Here is a 16,491-nt window from a genome sequence, read left to right as displayed (position 1 = left end):
GTGCATTAAATTGCATTATTACTATTATTATTATTAGTGCATCACATCCACATGGATTTGTTGTCATTCCACTGAGAGGGAGAAAACTCACTCAGCTGCTTAACTCACCTTGACGCTTTGTCACTGGGGCTCCCTTTAGCTTGAGAAGCTGGCTCCCCTTGCTAGGCGGTCCTAAATTTATATGCCATGTTAGCTCCTCCCCAGCTTTTATTGTAGCCAGTGAGGTTAGGGGGTGTGGCTCAAAGGACCTAGAGTTGGAACAGTCTTTGCTTCCTGTGGAAGTGGGTTAGCTGGGGATTACCTCCCGGTGGAAAATTCCTCTGGGGTCCCCAGCCATCTCACCTCAGCACCACTGGGACTCGTCAAGATCCCCTTTTCTCCAGAGACATGGATCAGCTGTGTGGGCTCCTTGGCCACCTGGCCGGGGATCCAGGTTGGGAAAGTCTCTTTGGCCATGCAGGCCTCAAGACTCTCCAGCTCAATGAGGTACTTCAGCTTGAGGAAGCGGTCTTCGGTCTGGAGGCTGCTGACCTGGCGCAGGGAGCGGCCAAACTGGCGGCGGATCCGTTTGCGGGTGACAAAGTTTTGCGCCTGGAGCTGGCTTCGCATTTTCTGCGGAAGGCAGGACTTGTAGCTGAATTGGAAATGCGGGAGTGTGAGGCTGTGTGTGTGTGCTGCTCACCAGCAAATACTTAAAAAACAAACACACAACCATAGGCACACCTGCCCAGAGAAAAGAACAAGCATCTTCAGGTCAACTTTGGAGGCCCCTCCCTGAGTATTCCCTCCAAGGGTGGTGCAGAGGGTGACTTCACGAGGAAGGGCCTTGCCTGCATTGGCTCCCCACCTTTGGAATGCTTTACAAACAAACATAGGAAACTGACTTACACTGTCTACACTGACGGGCAGCAGCTCTCCAGGGGTTCAGGTGGGGAGTCTCTCTTAGCCCTACCTGGAGATGCTGCTGGACATTGACCTTGGGACCAGGGGTGTAGATGTGCGGGGTCTCGGGGTGTGTGTCTTAGACCCTTTCCTTTTTTTGGAGCAGGGTCCCAATGTCTCCAGCATCCTACAAGCCAATCAGCATGAAAGGGGAGTATGTTAGCCACTGAGAAAAGCCTTCTCACATACTTCCTTGTCCTTTCCTGCGGATTGGAGCCAGTCAGAGTGAAAGGAGGTGAGTCCACCCCTGAGAAGACTCTTCTCAGTAGCTAACACTCTCCTCTTTCGTGCTGAGTGGTTCCTAGGCATTAACAGGGATCTCATTCTCAACCACACAGCAGACAGGGACAGGGCATGGCGGTGATTAGCATGAAGGGACCCTGGAGTTTTGAATTTGTCACTACACTACTGCTTGGGACATTCTGCATGCAAGGCAGGGAGGTATGCTCGACTCCAAGTCTAACAAATTTTCAGCACCAGGTTAAAAAAAGAAGAATGTACCCAAGTGTTTGACTGTTGCCATACCTGCGTCTCACTCGCTCAGTGGGTGGTTTAGAGCTCTGTGCTCTTTAGCAGTGATCGCTTGAGATCATTATGTGGTGGGAAAGGTGCCCTCGAAGGGACGTTTAGGGTTATAATTGTTACTGCTGTATGTTTTTAATATTTATGTAGTATGCCTGTTATCTTCAGTAGTCCTAGTAATAATAATGATAGATGGTTATGATGATTGTTCAGATCTAAGGAACTCTGAGGTTAGTTGCAATCATTTTGACTATTTATATAAAGAAAAGTAGTGAATATATCCATGTTAGTTTCCCTTGTTTTTCCAACCTTAACTTCACCCCTTTGTGATTTTTTTTAAAGACGCTGTCGTGAAAATGTTTATGCACAGTATATAGACCGGGGTGGGGAACATTTTCCGGTCCAAGGGCCACATTCCCTTCTGGACAACCTTCCAGGGGCCGGTGGGCGGGGCCAAAGGCAAAAGTGGGCAGAGCAAACATTACCTTTCTGCAACAGGTCAGTTTTGACACGCATGCCTCCCTCTCCATCCTCTGTTCAGATGAGAGGCGTGAGCAGAGTTCGAGTTCATTATCCAGCCAGGCAAAAACCCGCAGGGAGGGTGTGGCCTGGGGGAGTCCTGAGGGCCAGGCAGTGAGGTCTGGAGGGCCACCTTTGGACTCTGGGGCTGAGGTTCCCCATCCCCGGTGCAGGCAGGGATAAAGCAGCTCACCTGAGATTTCTGAATATCTTCTCTAGGCTCTGCTTTTTCTCCCTGGAGATCCGCAACATGTCAAGCACAGCCAGGCCAAGGCAGGTCTCTTGGTTCTCCATTGTCAGGGATACATCCATCTGCCCGGTGATGAAATCGCTGCGGGACTAAGCAGGGACGCTCCAGGTGAGACAAGCATTCCATCAGCCCACAGTTTTACGCCAATTTCCCTGGTTTCCCTTCCTAGTAAGCCAGGCCCCCAGTTCTGTTCCAGTTTTTTCCCCCTTCTGTTTTTGCCATTGGGGAACTTTGTTGCTCCAGATGTGCTCTTAGAGGCTGCTGTTCCTTAGCAGTTGGCTCCCTTCCAAAACGAGGGTGGGGAACCTGTAGGCTATGGCCTAATTTCATACAGGGGGGAGCCCAGAGGCAGAGAAAGGGGTGGGAGGCCGGAAATGGGTGGAACGACGGGAGACCCCCGTGCGTAGGGATGTTGGAGAATTCTGCTGAAAAGAGAACAGGGAGCGCAAATGGCCAAGGTTTGCTATTTGCCCTGAAATCAATCCAGTTAATATGATCCATGGCTTTCAGGCCACAAATGATAACGTGACTGAGCATTTGCTTTGCGTTTCCCAAGGTGCATGTTTTTAGGACCCACCCTGTCTCTACGATGTCTGCCACTGTAAGTTGTGTTAGATAGTTTTTAGGACCTATTTTAAGCGGTTGTAGCCAGCCGTGGGACCTCCGGGTGAAGGGCGGGTAATAAACTACATTATTAATCAATAATAATTTGCATTGAAAGGAATGGGGGTGGAATAGTGCAATGACAACATAATTTGCATGACACGTAATTCATGTAATTTTGCCCTGGCAGACAGCAGAGAGGAATAGTGTAGTTTTTGGCAGAAGGTGAACTGCCGTGGGACAGAAACAGTGTTGTGTGTGCCGAATGTGAGGCAGAACGAAAAATGATGCCGCCGTGCATCCTTGTCTGTGCATGCAGCCAGGCGCACAATTTGGGGTGGCAGAGAGAGGGTGAGAGAGAGAGAGAGAGATGGGGTCTTGATGCATCCCACCTGTGATCTGGGAGTAGGAATTGTGCTCACCTGGGCAAAGAGATAATCAATGGTTGGGTAATCGAGCACGGGACTGACTTGGCCATTTGTCAGCCCGCAGCGATATGATTTTCGGGGTCCAAACCAGTTGGGGAAGAAAAACCTGCATGGGGAAAACAACAGCAACAAGGAGCTTTGATGGGAGATTGGGGCAGAAGTTGAGGTTTCTTTCTGAGGTTAAAGTAGGTATGGGGGACAAATTCAGCTCGGTTTGAGTGTCTGGCGAGCACCTGGGAGACCACGGGTCAAATCCCCGCACTCGGCCCTGCATTGTGTGAATTAAACTAAATCTAAACTTAACACCAATTGGCACGGGTTTCTCAAGGCTAGTAGAGAAAATCCACGGGGCACAATACTTTCCTCCCTTAAACTACATCCACATCTCAGAACGTATGCAAAAAGGGAGCAGTATTCTGTAGCAATCCAGCCTGGCCAATGGGGCTCATGGGAGTTGCAGGCCCAAACCCCCAGAGGGCATCAGCTTGGTGAAGGCTGTGCAAGTTGGTCAGTTAGCAAATCTGACTTTCAGCATCTAAGGCGCTTCTTCCTTCAAGGGAGGTGCAGAAGGTGGGCAGCATGAGGATAGGCCTTCTCAGTGGTGGCCCTCTGCTTATGGAACGCTCTCCAAAGAGTGGCATTGTTATCTGTCTTCAGGAATCAGGCAAAAAAAAAAAAATTCCTCTTCTCCCAGGTGTTTGGCTCTTAATTTTCGGACGATTTTTAACGTTGTAGCTTATTTTACGGGGTGGGCCATTCCACCATCTTATCCATGGATTTCGTCTTTAAAACTTTTTTTGTGTTAGTTTTCTATTGGTTTAAATCTTTTTATTGTACGCCACTTTCGGTTGGTTTTTATGAAGAAAAGCGGCGAATACATTTAATAAAGAAATATCAAAAACCCAAAAGATAGCTGTACTGTACCTCATCCGATAGACAACCACTTGACTGGATGCGCCATCCACGATGAATACATGGCTGGGGGGGTACCACCCGGAGAGGTCCTCTCTGGCCAGAGCAAAGAGAGGATGGCACACAGGGAGGATACCTGGCGACGAAGAAGATGTTATTGCAGCTGGGTTTATAATCTATGGCTTCCGATGAATTGTTGAAATGGGAATGGACGGCCTTCAAGTCGATCCCGACTTATGGCAACCTATGAATAGGGTTTTCATGGTAAGCGGTATTCAGAGGGGGTTTCCCATTGCCTTCCTCTGAGGCTGAGAGGCAGTGACTGGCCCAAGGGCACCCAGTGAGCTTCACGGCTGTGTGGGGATTCGAACCCTGGTCTCCCAGGTCGTAGTCCAATACTCTAACCTCTACACCACACTGGCTCTCATATGGATTGTTATACACAGGTATTTGGAAATATCGACAGTGGGATATAAAATAGTAATAATTGGGGTTTTTTTGTAACGGCAGTACTCAAGGGTACAGATTACTGGCTGGCCCAGCATCAGCGCACGGCCAGGTTGGGCCCTGGCTGGGGGCCTTTGAGGGGCCCCTCCTTGGTGAGGGAGGGTGGACCCTGCTTCATGATCCGTGTCAGCATCGGGTCATGTGACCTGACACTGCTGCAGATTGGAGCAGGAGATCTCAGGCATCCCCTGATACAGGTGGCATGGGCTTAAATAAGCCCGCCTACCTCCCCTGCCTGTCGCGTTAGTGTGCGTGGCCTGTGTGATGTGCACACAAGTCTGCCTTCAACCAAGATGGTGTGGAGGTGTCCCTGTGGGGCTGATGCCAGAGGTAGGCAGCGTGGGCAGGCCTGTTTAAGCCCCGCACTGCTGGTGTCAGGAGGAATGTTGCTGTGGGCCCAGTCAGGCAGAAGCCCAGTCATGCCTTTATGCTGGCCCTGAGAGCCATGCCCTTTTTGTTTTGTGCTGACTGGCACCTACAGCACTTTTATCAAGATATGAATATTGGCGCCTCACTTTTTTTTTTTAACCAAAAAAGCACTAGTCGTCGTCGTCATAATATTGATGCCTTTTTTGTTTGGCAAATGGAGATGCAGGCATGAAGATGCAGCGTGGTGCAGTGGTTAGAGTGTCAGGCTAGGACCAGAGAGATCCAGGGTTCAAGTCCCCCACTTGGACATAATGTTCACTGGGTGGCCTTGGGCCAGTCGCTATCTCTTTCAGCCTAGCTTACCTCACAGGGTTGTTGCGAGGATAAAATTGGGGGGGGAGCCATACACGCAACCCTTGAGCTCCTTGGAGAGGGGGCAAGGTGGGATTAAATATGTAATAATAAATAAAATTGGAACTTTTCTCCATCCCCAGTTTGAAGGGCAGGTGAAGGGCGCTGAGCAGGGGGTTGGACTTGATGGCCTTATAGGACCCGTCCAACTATTATTCTGTGGTTCTATGTCCATTTCAATTTTCATAGATTCTCTACCAGGGCAAAGTTGAGGTGAAGGGGGAGGAGAGAGATGATGGCAAAGCGTCTGGCAAGATTAAGGGCTCTGGCTCCTCTCAGTAGCTCCCTCCAAATCCTGGACATATGCAGGTAGCCATGAATTAACTGTTGGCAAAGGAGGTAGGCACATGGGACAGAGCATTTATTGTGTGTATTGTCTCAGCAATCTTGACAGCAATAATTATCGACGGACGCTAAACCAGCCCTTCGTTGGCGAAAGGTTGCGGCTTGCTTGACGTTTTGTCAGTGGGACCAAATGGTTAGAAGACGGTCTCCTGATGGCTGGGAGAGTCTCTCTGTGTTTTGGCATGGGGGCTGGAGGGGAAAAGGTGGCGCTCCAGCTGAGAAGGGGAGTGTGTGTAACAGAGAGAGAGAGAGAGAGGTTTTGAACTCACCACATGCTTTGGCTGCTGCGATGCAGAGCTCCTCAGCTGTGTACTCCCCAAAGGTGAAGTTGAGGCTGCCGGCTGAGTCTGGGACCAACTGCGGGGAGTTTGGCTGGTGGTAAAGGATTACCCTGAGGGCGTCTGACTTGGTGGAGGAGAGACTGCTGCTTCTGTTGCCAATCAAGGGGGTGTTTTCTTCCACGGGAGGCATTGCGCAGACCTTTCAGAAGGGACACGCAGCCAGGATTTGAACCTGGGACCCACTGCATGCAAAGCACCGCTGAGCTACGGCCTCTCCCCAAAGCAGGAGGGCGAGCGTCTCTATGTCTCACATGGGCCCCCTAAACCCCCTCTTCTCCCCTTGTTTCTGAGTGCTCAGAGCACTGGCATTGACCTTGCCAAGAGGCTTTGCAGGCGGAGTTGTTATCTTCCTCGGATCCGAAGTTTCAGGCCCAAGGCCGCGAGGCGTTCAGCTTCGGGGACGCTGTAGGCGGGTGGTTCAAACGTCTACTTTAGGAGATGCAGATTAGATTTTTGTTTTAAACGAAAAAGCACCCGTCCTGATTTCCTGTTTTCTGAGAACTCGAGAAGGCTGTGCTGTGACCCGTTTCCTGTTGCTGCTGAAACTGTGGGCTCAGAACAGTCAGAGAAGGATGGCGAGGGCCGCGCAGGCACTGCTGAGAGGGCCAAAAGGAAGGGGGGGATTTTTAAGGGTGGGGGAAAAATGGCAGGGGCAACAGATAGGTTCGGGGATACTCACAGGACATAAGAAAAGCTTCCAGTAAGCCTCTCCGCAAACAATGAGGATCTAGAAGTAGACTGCCTGTCAAGGAGGCCCTTCTCATCCATGAACAGTCACTAGATCTAGAAGAAAATGTGACTGCTGGATCGGACTAAGGGCCAGTAGCATAGTGGCAAATTCAGAAGTGCAGGGTCCCTTCATGGTACTCAAAGCCATGCCCCCCCCCATTTTGCTTCTTGGTTGAGAATAAGATCCTTGTTCCTGCCTCCTTCCACAACAACAATGTCCCTAGGAGCCAATCAGCATGAAATGGGAGAGTGTTAGCTACTGAAAAGAGTCCTCTCAGTGGCTGATTCACCTCCTGCCACTCTGATTGGCTCCAATAAGCAGGAAAAGACAAGGGAGCATGTTAGAAGACTCTTCTCAGTGGCTAACATGCTCCCCTTTCATGTTGATTGGCTCATAGGATGTTGGAGACATGGGAACCCTGCTGGGACCCTGCTCCCAAAAAATAAATGGTCTAAGACCCTCTGAGACCTTGGATAACTACAGTCCTACTAAAGGCCCTTCTAGTCCCAAACCTGTTCCCACACTGGCCTGCCAGATTTTCATTCATTTAGCAAGATTTATATACTTATTATAATTAATGACAACAAAAACAACTCTACTTAGCTTACTTGAAATGTTATCAAATATTCATTTAAAAATAGCTATAAAAGCAGACTTTAAAAACAATAACATTATCAAGATATAGATGAAATCAACAGGATTGCTTCCGGTGAAGTTCTGATTATAGAAGAGTGATTGACAGGAATGGGCCTAAGTTAGACATGTCCATTAATTAAAGGGTCTACTTGGAGTAGGGATGGGTGGGAAATTCGATTGTTTGCATTTAAAACCAAATTTATCAACTCCGCAACGAGAATTGAAACACAGCTATCCTTCGAAATTTTCACTTGTCTGAATTTTGTTGATGCATTTCTCCAACTAAGCAGTGTTTGCAAAAATGCATATATTAGGGGAAAGGATGCATAAAAATGGATGTGTATAAGTGAAAATAACTAAATGCATTACATTAGGATAAATTGCTTGCGAATGGTGTACATTAGTCAAAACTGCATACAAAACTGTTTAGTAGGAGAAATTCTCGCTAAAATGCTAAGAGAATTTTCATGAGGATTTCTTTTTTAAAAAATAGCAAATTGCTGCAGACATGTGGAGAACTGAATATGAGTTTCAAAAAATGAGACACGGGATAGAAATGGACATATCATTCTATCCCTGAGTATGGCTAACAACTAGGGATGGGTAAGAATTTAGATTCAGTTTGCATTTCAAGCAGAATGTTTCAGATTCGCACTTTCCAAAACAATATGGGAACTGAAACACAGCCACCCTTTGAGATTCGCATTTATTAGAATTTTGGGGTGCAGTTCGCCAACTAAACAGTATGTATAAAAATGCATATATTAGGGACAATTGTGCATAAAAATGAATACATGTGTGAAAATAACATGCAAAAAGGCATGGAGAGGAGAAACGGCTTGCTAAAATGTGTACCTTTGTCAAAACGGCCTACAAAAATGTGTTTATTTGGAGAAATTCGCACTAAAATGGTGGAGAATTTTCATGAGATTTTTTTAAAAAAAGAAATTCGCAGATTGCTGTATAAATGTAGAGAACTGAATTTAATATTGGAAAAGTGAGAAACTGAGAGAATCGAAACAGATCTTTCCACTCCTACTAACAACTCAGGTGTTGTAATTTTATTATGTATGTTTGCATAAAAAAAGTGTCTGGGTAGGCTTGCCTTAACCGAAAATGTTGCCGATGGGAAGCCCGCAAGCTTCCCATTTGTGATTCCCTCCCAGTGCTTGGAGGCATATTGTCTTTGTGATGTGGCCACCGACTTGGACGGCTTTAAAAGAGGGTTAGACAAATTCACAGAGAAGGAAAAGGCGATCCATGGCTACTAGCCACGATGGCTACGCTCTACCTCCCCTGTCGGAGGCAGCGTGCATCTGAATTCCAGCTGCTGGAAAATGCTGGAGGGGAGAGTTGCTGTTGCACTCCGGTCCTGTTGGGGGCTTTCCATCTGGTTGGCCAGTGTGAGAACAGGATGGGCCATTGATGGAGGAGGAGAAGGCTATCGATGGCTACTAGCCACGATGGCTAGGTTCTCTCTCCATGGTTGGTGGCAGGAGGCCCCTGAGAGCCAGTTTCTGGGAATTGCATGTGGGGAGAGTTGTTGTGGCGCTCTGGTCCTGTTCGGAGGCTTTCCTTTGGGGCTTCAGGTTGGCCACTGTGAGTACAGGACGCTGAACTAGATGGGCCCCCTTCGGCCTGATCCAGCCGCTGTAGGGTTCTCCTTACCATATCATGGGAGGTAATGTTCATTTGCATTCTGTATGAACGTACCCACAAAACCAGGAAAAATCAAGCCTCCCCCTGGGGTTTCCCTCTGTCGTTTCTTTTGGAGAGCTGCCCATCGGTTGTTGGCGTTTAAATTGCCATGGCCTGTCCTGGGCCCTCAGGATGAAGTGGAAGAAAGACTCTTCCCAGTTAATCTGCAGATGTGAAAATTCCCTCCCTCTCTAGGCTTCAAATCGAGCGAAGGAATTGCACCCGGGGTGGTGTTTGGGTGTTGCCAGGGACAGCAAACATCTCCATACAAAGGGCCCTGTTCGGTTTTGCAACCTACCTTTTCAGAAAGGGGGGGGAAGCAAAAGGCGTCATCCTGAATCCCTATGTTTATTTGGGGAGGTGTTGCACTGGAGAGGGAGAAAAAAGGTGCATTGGGCAAGAAATATCACCAGCTCCTGCAACACATCGCTGAAGATTACAGAAGGAAGGAGACGGCACCCAGACTCTTCTGGGGACTTCCCGGGAAACATATTACAGGAAGGAGAATGTAATCCCACACTTAAAATGGGAATCCTCTTATCCTACATGGGAAAGAAATCAGGGTGTTTGGGGGGGATTTTTTTAAAAAAAATAAGAGGGTAAAATACCTCCCAAAACTAGGTTAGTTGGAATAAACTGGATCAAACTGGGTTATACGAGGATACGGTTGCCAGATTAGCATGGGTAGGGCACAACTTGTGTGGTGACATTTCAATGGTGATTGCTGGAGCAAGTTTAAAAACATCAGAAGCTACTTTATTCAGAGTCAGATCCTTGGATCCATCTAGCTCAGTGTTGCCCACACTGACTGGTAGCCGCTCTCCAGTGTTTCAGGCCAGAGCCTCACCCAGCCCTATCTGGAGATACTACTGGAACCTTCTGGGTGCAAAGCAGGTGCGCTACCTTTGGTCCCTCCCCCTAAAAAATAAAGCAAGATCCTAGTCCTCATGATTCTGATAAAGGGCTGATGTAATAGGAACCTTGGAAGCTGTCTCATGCTTACTCAGACCATCGGTCCATCTACCCCTATGTTGCCTACACTGACTGGGTTTCAGGCCGGGCCTCTGCCACTGGGCTAAAGCCTTTCCCCCCATTTCAAAGGATGTAATGCGGGCAAGTTATTGATGGCTGATACCAATCACGCACACACGCACACTGTACTTTGTAAACTTGTGATATTTGTTGGTCAAGTCTCAGTCTTCTTGGCGCTCTGCCAGGGTTGTGTCTGACCCTGGGAGGGGGAGAGAGAGAGACGCCAGGGCCCTGTGGCAGAGCCAAGGAAAGGCTGTCTGCACCCAAGGCATTTGATGTCAAAGGCAAATGGGTCCCCAGCCCAAGAGAGAGGCATCGCCTCAAACGCCAGTTGGAGACCCAGCTAATCCAGAGGAGTGGCTGCATACAGATGAGGTCTCCTTGGGAGTAAAGGTCTGCCTGAAAGGGGTTGATAGGAGTCAGCTGGGCCTATGGCTCCAGCAGCTCCTGCTCAAAAGCCCCAGTGCTAGGTTGAAAGGACATCTATGCACCAGCCCTGTGCTCTGCCGGTTGGATGATAGCCTGTTGATTCCCAGCCTAACCTGCCCTCTTGTCTTTCCCCTGCTTTGCCCACCAGCTGACTGGACCCTGACCTAGGGCTGCTCTGACCTTCCCTCTCACCTGGCCTTTAGGTGTGGGCTTGGCTTGTTTGGACCCTGACTTTGGACCGGCCCTGGATGCTGCATGGGGTGTCGCTCACGTTGGGGTTGCTGCTGACACGTCCCCTGTCCGTAGATAAATCATCTGGTCCTTGGTTTCCCCCAGCACCTTCTCCAGAAGGCCACAGATGTACCTGGGAGCCCTGAGGTGACTAAACCCCTCCCATGAGAATGAGGGAGGAGGAGCTGAGTCTTCCCTTTCCCCCAGGCATGGGGGAGACATTTGATTAGGTTTGCCTTTAAAGGCAAACCTACCCAGTCCACACTTTCTGAAACAATACGTGACACCAGCCACCCTTCAGAATTCCCACTTCTCCAAACTTAGCAGTGTGTTTCCCCAGCCACGGGATGTAATGTGTGTGAAGATGCGTAGGCTGGGGTGAAGTGCCCGTAAAGATGCCACAAGGGCCTTCTGTTAGGGACCTTTGCTTTGCAAGCATGTGTCGGCTATTCAAAAGTGCATGCAAAAATACCTGTCTGTTGGGCGAAGTTTGCCCTAAAACGCCGATGACTTTCCATGAGGGCTTTGAAATGAAGTTGCAAAGGGATGTGGAAATGTCAGCAAGGTAACTTCAGATTAGAGAAATGGAAAACTGAGAGGAGGGAAAATATCCAGTTCCTTGGTTGCAGCAAACCTGCAAGGCATGAGAGGTGACTGACGGTCTGGCAAAAAATCCCCCCCCCTGCCAAATCATAAACAATCCTTAGAATTCCCTCACTGGCATTTCCCCTCCCAGGTTTTGCACCCTTAGATTTTTTTTTTTTAATTGCACATGCAAATTTCAGAGTTTTTCTCCCTCTTTTTTTCCTCCCAGAGGCTTAATTTTAGCTCTCCTATTGTTGACAGCTCTCCATCTGCGCTTGCTGTTGGAAGGAGAGGTAACAAGCCCAGCCTGGTTCAAAGGAAGCTTGTGCAAAAACAATGTGGGAACAGCATGAAGCACCTGTGAAGATTAAAAGGATATCTAATTGTAGCTCTGTTAGATGTTGGAATGTCTGACTGATAATGATGCCGTTTTTGCGTTTTTTGGGGATTTTAGTTTTTGCATATGTGATGCAATCCGAGAATGTTGGCAAGATTGTTTGGGAGATACGGAACAAATTAAAACAGGAAGCCCACGGGCTTAAATCATCTGAGAAACTGTGATTTCTCATAGTGGGAGCTCACAAACAATGAGTCTGCAATCCTGAGCACGCTTACCTGCCAGTAAATCCCTTTGAACTCAAAGGGGCTTAACCTCTGCATAGACACATATTGTGCAGAGCCTTTTTTTTTAAGGGGCGGGGAGCGTTTCAATGCCTATTAGTCAGGCATATGGAACCTTCAGTTTCAGGAGCAGTCTACCTCAGAATGCCAAATGCTGGGCTGAGGGGAATCGGCAGGGATGGTGTGCTGTTTCCACGCCCTGGTGGTGGGTTTCCCATTGGGAGATTCAGCTGTCCACTGTGAATGGACCTCTCTTTAGCTTGGTAAGTTTTCTGTTGAAACTTGATTGTATTTAGGTTACTAAATCTACAGGCTGTGGTGGCGAAGAACTGGCTTAGCTGTTGGAGGCAACGTGCCTTCAAATTCCAGTTACTGGGAATTGCAAATGAGGAGAGCAGCTGTTGCTCTCAGGTCCTGCTTGTGAGCTTCCCTTTTGGGGCATCTGGTTGTGAGGACGCTGGATGAGATAGGCCCCCTTGGGGGACCAGCTGGATCTTTTTCTAGGCTGGCACCCCCAAAGGACCTGGCGAGTCTCTTGTTAAGGGTGCAACTAGACACAGGCATCCCACATGAGCTTCTGATGTGCATTTGTGCACTGGAAGACCGCACACGGATCATGCCCATTGGGTTACACTCAGATTTAGTGCGTCCAGGCTGTCACTATGTCTGGGTGGGATTCAATCACATACTGGCAAATTCAGGTGGTGTAATTAAAGCTGATTGGAAAGCCTCATGCCACAAACCCACTTCCCGCCCGCCCCCCTGAAATGTTCAGACTTTTTGCAGGAAAATTCATTGTAAAGAATGGGAGAGTAATAGCTTGATGTAGTATCATTTAACTTCCTTGCAAACACATCAGAATTGATGGTCAACAAATCACTGATGTCGTCTTACCTCCTTCCAAGCTAATCAGGATGATGATGATGATAATGGTGATGATGATTAATTACACTTGTATACCGCCCTATAGCGGAAGCTCTCTGGGTGGTTTACAACATAAAAAATGGATGAATGCTCAGCAAATGAGTCTTCTGAAGCGGCTTAAGTTCCTTGTGCACTTAAGTCCCACTTAAAAAAAAATGGACTGCCTTCAAGTCGATCCCATCTTATGGCGACCCTACGAATAGGGTTTTCATGGTAAGCGGTATTCAGAGGGGGTTTCCCATGGCCTCCCCCTGAGGCTAAGAGGCAGTGACTGGCCCAAGGTCACCCAGTGAACTTCGTGGCTGTGTGGGGATTCGAACCCTGGCCTCCCAGGTCCTAGTTCAGCACTCAAACCACTATGCCACACTGGCTCTCTTGAGTCCCACTCAAGCCAGTGTGAAATGTTAGTCAACATGACTAGGGGTGGGCGAATCTGTTTCCAGTTTGCGTTGGTTCACCCATTAGGCCCAGCACCTCCTTTTAAAAAGCATGCTTTATCTCCTCTTCCTCTCCTCTTTCCACCAATCCAAAGCCCTGTTGGCGAGGTCTGTCCAATCAGGAGGGGAAAGGGTGAGGTGGACCCTAACAGTGAGCAAATCCCCACTGGGGGAGAGAGAAAGAGGCTTTTAATGGCACAGAGAGGGGCAGGCTGACTGGTGGGCAGCAAGACACCCCCCGAGGGTGTTGTGGTGCTAGCGGGCATCATGTTAGTGACCTTAGAGTTGGATGGGCCAGGGATTAGGCAACCCCTGAGTTAAATTGCCCCTTTATCCTGAATCATGAGGACTGGAATCCTGATTTAAATTTAGGGGGAGGATAATCACAGCTCCTGCTTTTCATGCAAAAGGTCCCAGGTATGATGGCTGCCATCTCCAGGTATGGCTGGAAGAGTCGCCTGGCTGGGGTGCAGGAGAGGCACTGCCAGCCAGTGCCGATGCTACTGAGCTAAATGGACCAACGGCCAGATGTGGTGTGACGCAGCTTCTGACGTTCCTCTTTAAGATCAGCCCACCATTGATTTTAAATCAATCAATTACGAGGACTGGCACCTTGCTTTGTTTTAAAGGGAAGGGTCATTGCTCAATGGCAGAGCCCCTTTCGGAGTTCCAGGTTCGATCCCTGACAGCATCTCCAGGTATGGCTAGGAGAGACTCCTGCCTGAAGCCCTGGAAGAGCCACTGGCAGTCAGTGTCAACACTCCTGAGCTAGATAGACCAAGGGTCTGACACAGAATAAGACAGTTTCCTGTGCATCTTTGTAGCCACCCGGAAAGGGGATGTTCAAGGGTGCAAAGTCTCCCTCCCGTGCAAAGTTCAGAGGCTGGGAAATGAGTCGTGACTGGGACCAGGAAAGAAAGGCATGCTTTTTCTCCTGCACCCCTGCACTCCGCTCTCTTCCTTCCCCAGCATGGAAGGCACTTAAATGCAAGCAGGAAAGATGAAACATAATTGATGGCATCTGTAACCTTTAAGGTCTGCACCGTGGGAAAGACCGCAGCCAGGCCAGCTTCGCAAAAACTCAGGAGGCGCCATCAGAATTGCACGGTTTTTTAAAAGAAATAAAATTGCAGCCGGATATCGAGAAGGCGAGCTGCTATCAGCAAGCTTGCAAATCCAGCCCCTTGTCTCCTTCCTCTATAAATAATCTCCATAATTGTGGTGTCATTGCTGGGAAATCAATGCACTATATCCTTATCCCTGGTGCCTTCAGAGTAGGGGGTGGGCAAGAATTTTGATTTCAGTTTGCATTTCATAGAATCAGAGAATATTTGAGTTGGAAGGGGCCTATAAGGCCATCAAGTCCAACCCCCGGCTCAATGTGGGGATCCCAGTTAAAGCATACCTGACAGATGGCTGAATCCTGGATTCAGGCTGAATCTGAAACAACATGGGAACCAAAGCCATGGCCATCCTTCAAAGTTTGCACTTATTTGAATTTTGCGCTACAGTTCGGCAACCAATGTTGACAAAGAGTGCATACATTGGGGGAAAGTGTGCTTAAAAATGAAAATATTTGTGAAAATAACATGCAAAATGCATTTTTAAAATGTTTTTTAAGATGTTTTGTTTTTGAGATGTTTTAAGATTTTTTTAGCATTTTGTTCTTTGCCTGTCTGGGCTCCTTCTGGGAGGAAAGGGGGAACAGAAGTTTAACTACTAGTAGTAGTAATAATATGGGAAAGGGCTTGACATTAGTCAAAACTCCCCACAAAACTGCATGTGTTAAGAGAAATTAGCACTAAAATGCTAGAGAATTTTCATGAGGATTAAAAGAAACACAGCAAATTACTGCAAAAATGTGAACTGAATTTAAGATTGGAAAAATGAGAGATTGACAGATCTTTCCATCTCTACTTTAGAGTAATATGTTACTTCAGAGTACTGTAATAATACCTCAGTTAACAAATCCTCCAGGAAGGAATCTCCTTTTTAGGAAGGCTTTTTTAAAAAAAGATGACAGTGAGCAGCTTTGTTTTGTTGTAGATAACCTTTCAAGACTGTGCCTTTGCTGTAGGGTGAAACTGACTGGTCTCTGTCCTTGCTTTGCTATGGATAAACTTTCCAGCCTGTGTCTTTGCTTTGCTATCAATAAACTGACAAGCTTTTGCTTTAAGGTGAAACTGACAAACCTGTGCCTTTGCTTTGCTATCAATAAATTGACAAGCCTGTGCCTTTGCTTTGCTAGGGTGAAGCTGACAAACCCATGTGTTTGCTTTGCATTAAAGAGACCTCTTGCTTTCTCCCAGAACTGGGGAGGGAAGGATCCAATACCATTCAGAGGAAGGCGAGGGGGAGGCACCCTTTAAAGATCTTGTTGAAGCAGCTCCCACCATCTATGAGCAGGTGTAGGAGCCTGTCCCACTTCTTTCCATGTTATTCGTACCTCTGATACCAAAGTTTCTGCTCAGGAAGTCATGTCCAGGAAAGCATCTACTTTAACTAAGGTATTACTGTGAAAGCCTTCCTCTTTTAAGCAATATTAAGCAAAATCAAATGCTTTAAAATGAATATTAGAAAGGGAAGAAAGCTGCCTACATTGCCCAGAGACACCAGTCCCTTCCGATGACTCAAAAACAGCAGAGGTGGAAACAGGAAGAAAGATGGGGAGAGGGAAAAAAGAGAGGGGATAAAAATCTATTGTTCCTGGTGTTATTACAGTGGATATGTCATTTTGCTATTTTCTGTTGCATTTTTGTTGCTTTGTATTGGAAGATGCTTTGAGTGTTGTTTTGACTTAAAAGCAGGATATAAACGCTAAACCAAATCTAATAAGTTACTTTGCACTTCCTCAACAGAGAATGCCCCGAAGAAAACGCAGCAGTCCTTCAAAATGTGTGGGTCTCCCAAATTTTGCAATGCAGTTTTCTCCAACCCAAATCATCGCGTTCTACAAGCGATACCCAGAAGTAAGAGAATGGGCATTAGGTATGTACAAATCTATTCGTTTCAATTTCTT

At 47.7% G+C, this 16,491-nt stretch overlaps 2 protein-coding genes across 17 annotated transcripts in view; one reads left to right on the top strand and one right to left on the bottom strand.

Annotated features, from left to right (window-relative positions):
- Positions 1-6,573, bottom strand: part of JAK3 (Janus kinase 3) — a 35,320-nt gene extending 28,747 nt beyond the window's left edge. The window contains exons 1-5 of the mRNA XM_061602240.1: positions 6,078-6,573; positions 4,189-4,312; positions 3,259-3,370; positions 2,177-2,322; positions 343-634 (exon numbers count right to left, since the gene is read on the bottom strand). Of these exons, the coding sequence (XP_061458224.1) occupies positions 343-634; positions 2,177-2,322; positions 3,259-3,370; positions 4,189-4,312; positions 6,078-6,279 (876 nt within the window). The 5' untranslated portion in view covers positions 6,280-6,573. The remainder of the gene's footprint in view (positions 1-342; positions 635-2,176; positions 2,323-3,258; positions 3,371-4,188; positions 4,313-6,077) is intronic.
- SLC5A5 (solute carrier family 5 member 5) overlaps positions 1-16,491 on the top strand; it is a 93,717-nt gene that overhangs the window by 13,964 nt on the left and 63,262 nt on the right. For 7 of the 16 annotated variants that reach the window (XM_061602251.1, XM_061602248.1, XM_061602249.1 and 4 more), the window contains 4 exons: positions 2,203-2,341; positions 10,823-11,052; positions 11,720-12,374; positions 16,331-16,460. The gene's annotated coding sequence lies outside the window, so the exon portion shown is untranslated. Of the gene's footprint in view, positions 1-2,202; positions 2,342-10,822; positions 11,053-11,719; positions 12,375-15,848; positions 15,980-16,330; positions 16,461-16,491 lie in introns of those variants that run through there. The other 9 variants (XM_061602257.1, XM_061602256.1, XM_061602255.1 and 6 more) reach the window with 8 other exon arrangements.

The sequence above is a fragment of the Rhineura floridana genome, chromosome 18 (genome assembly GCF_030035675.1).
Source record: "Rhineura floridana isolate rRhiFlo1 chromosome 18, rRhiFlo1.hap2, whole genome shotgun sequence".
Taxonomy (NCBI): Eukaryota; Metazoa; Chordata; class Lepidosauria; order Squamata; family Rhineuridae; genus Rhineura; species Rhineura floridana.
This window is presented reverse-complemented; position numbering and strand designations above follow the sequence as displayed.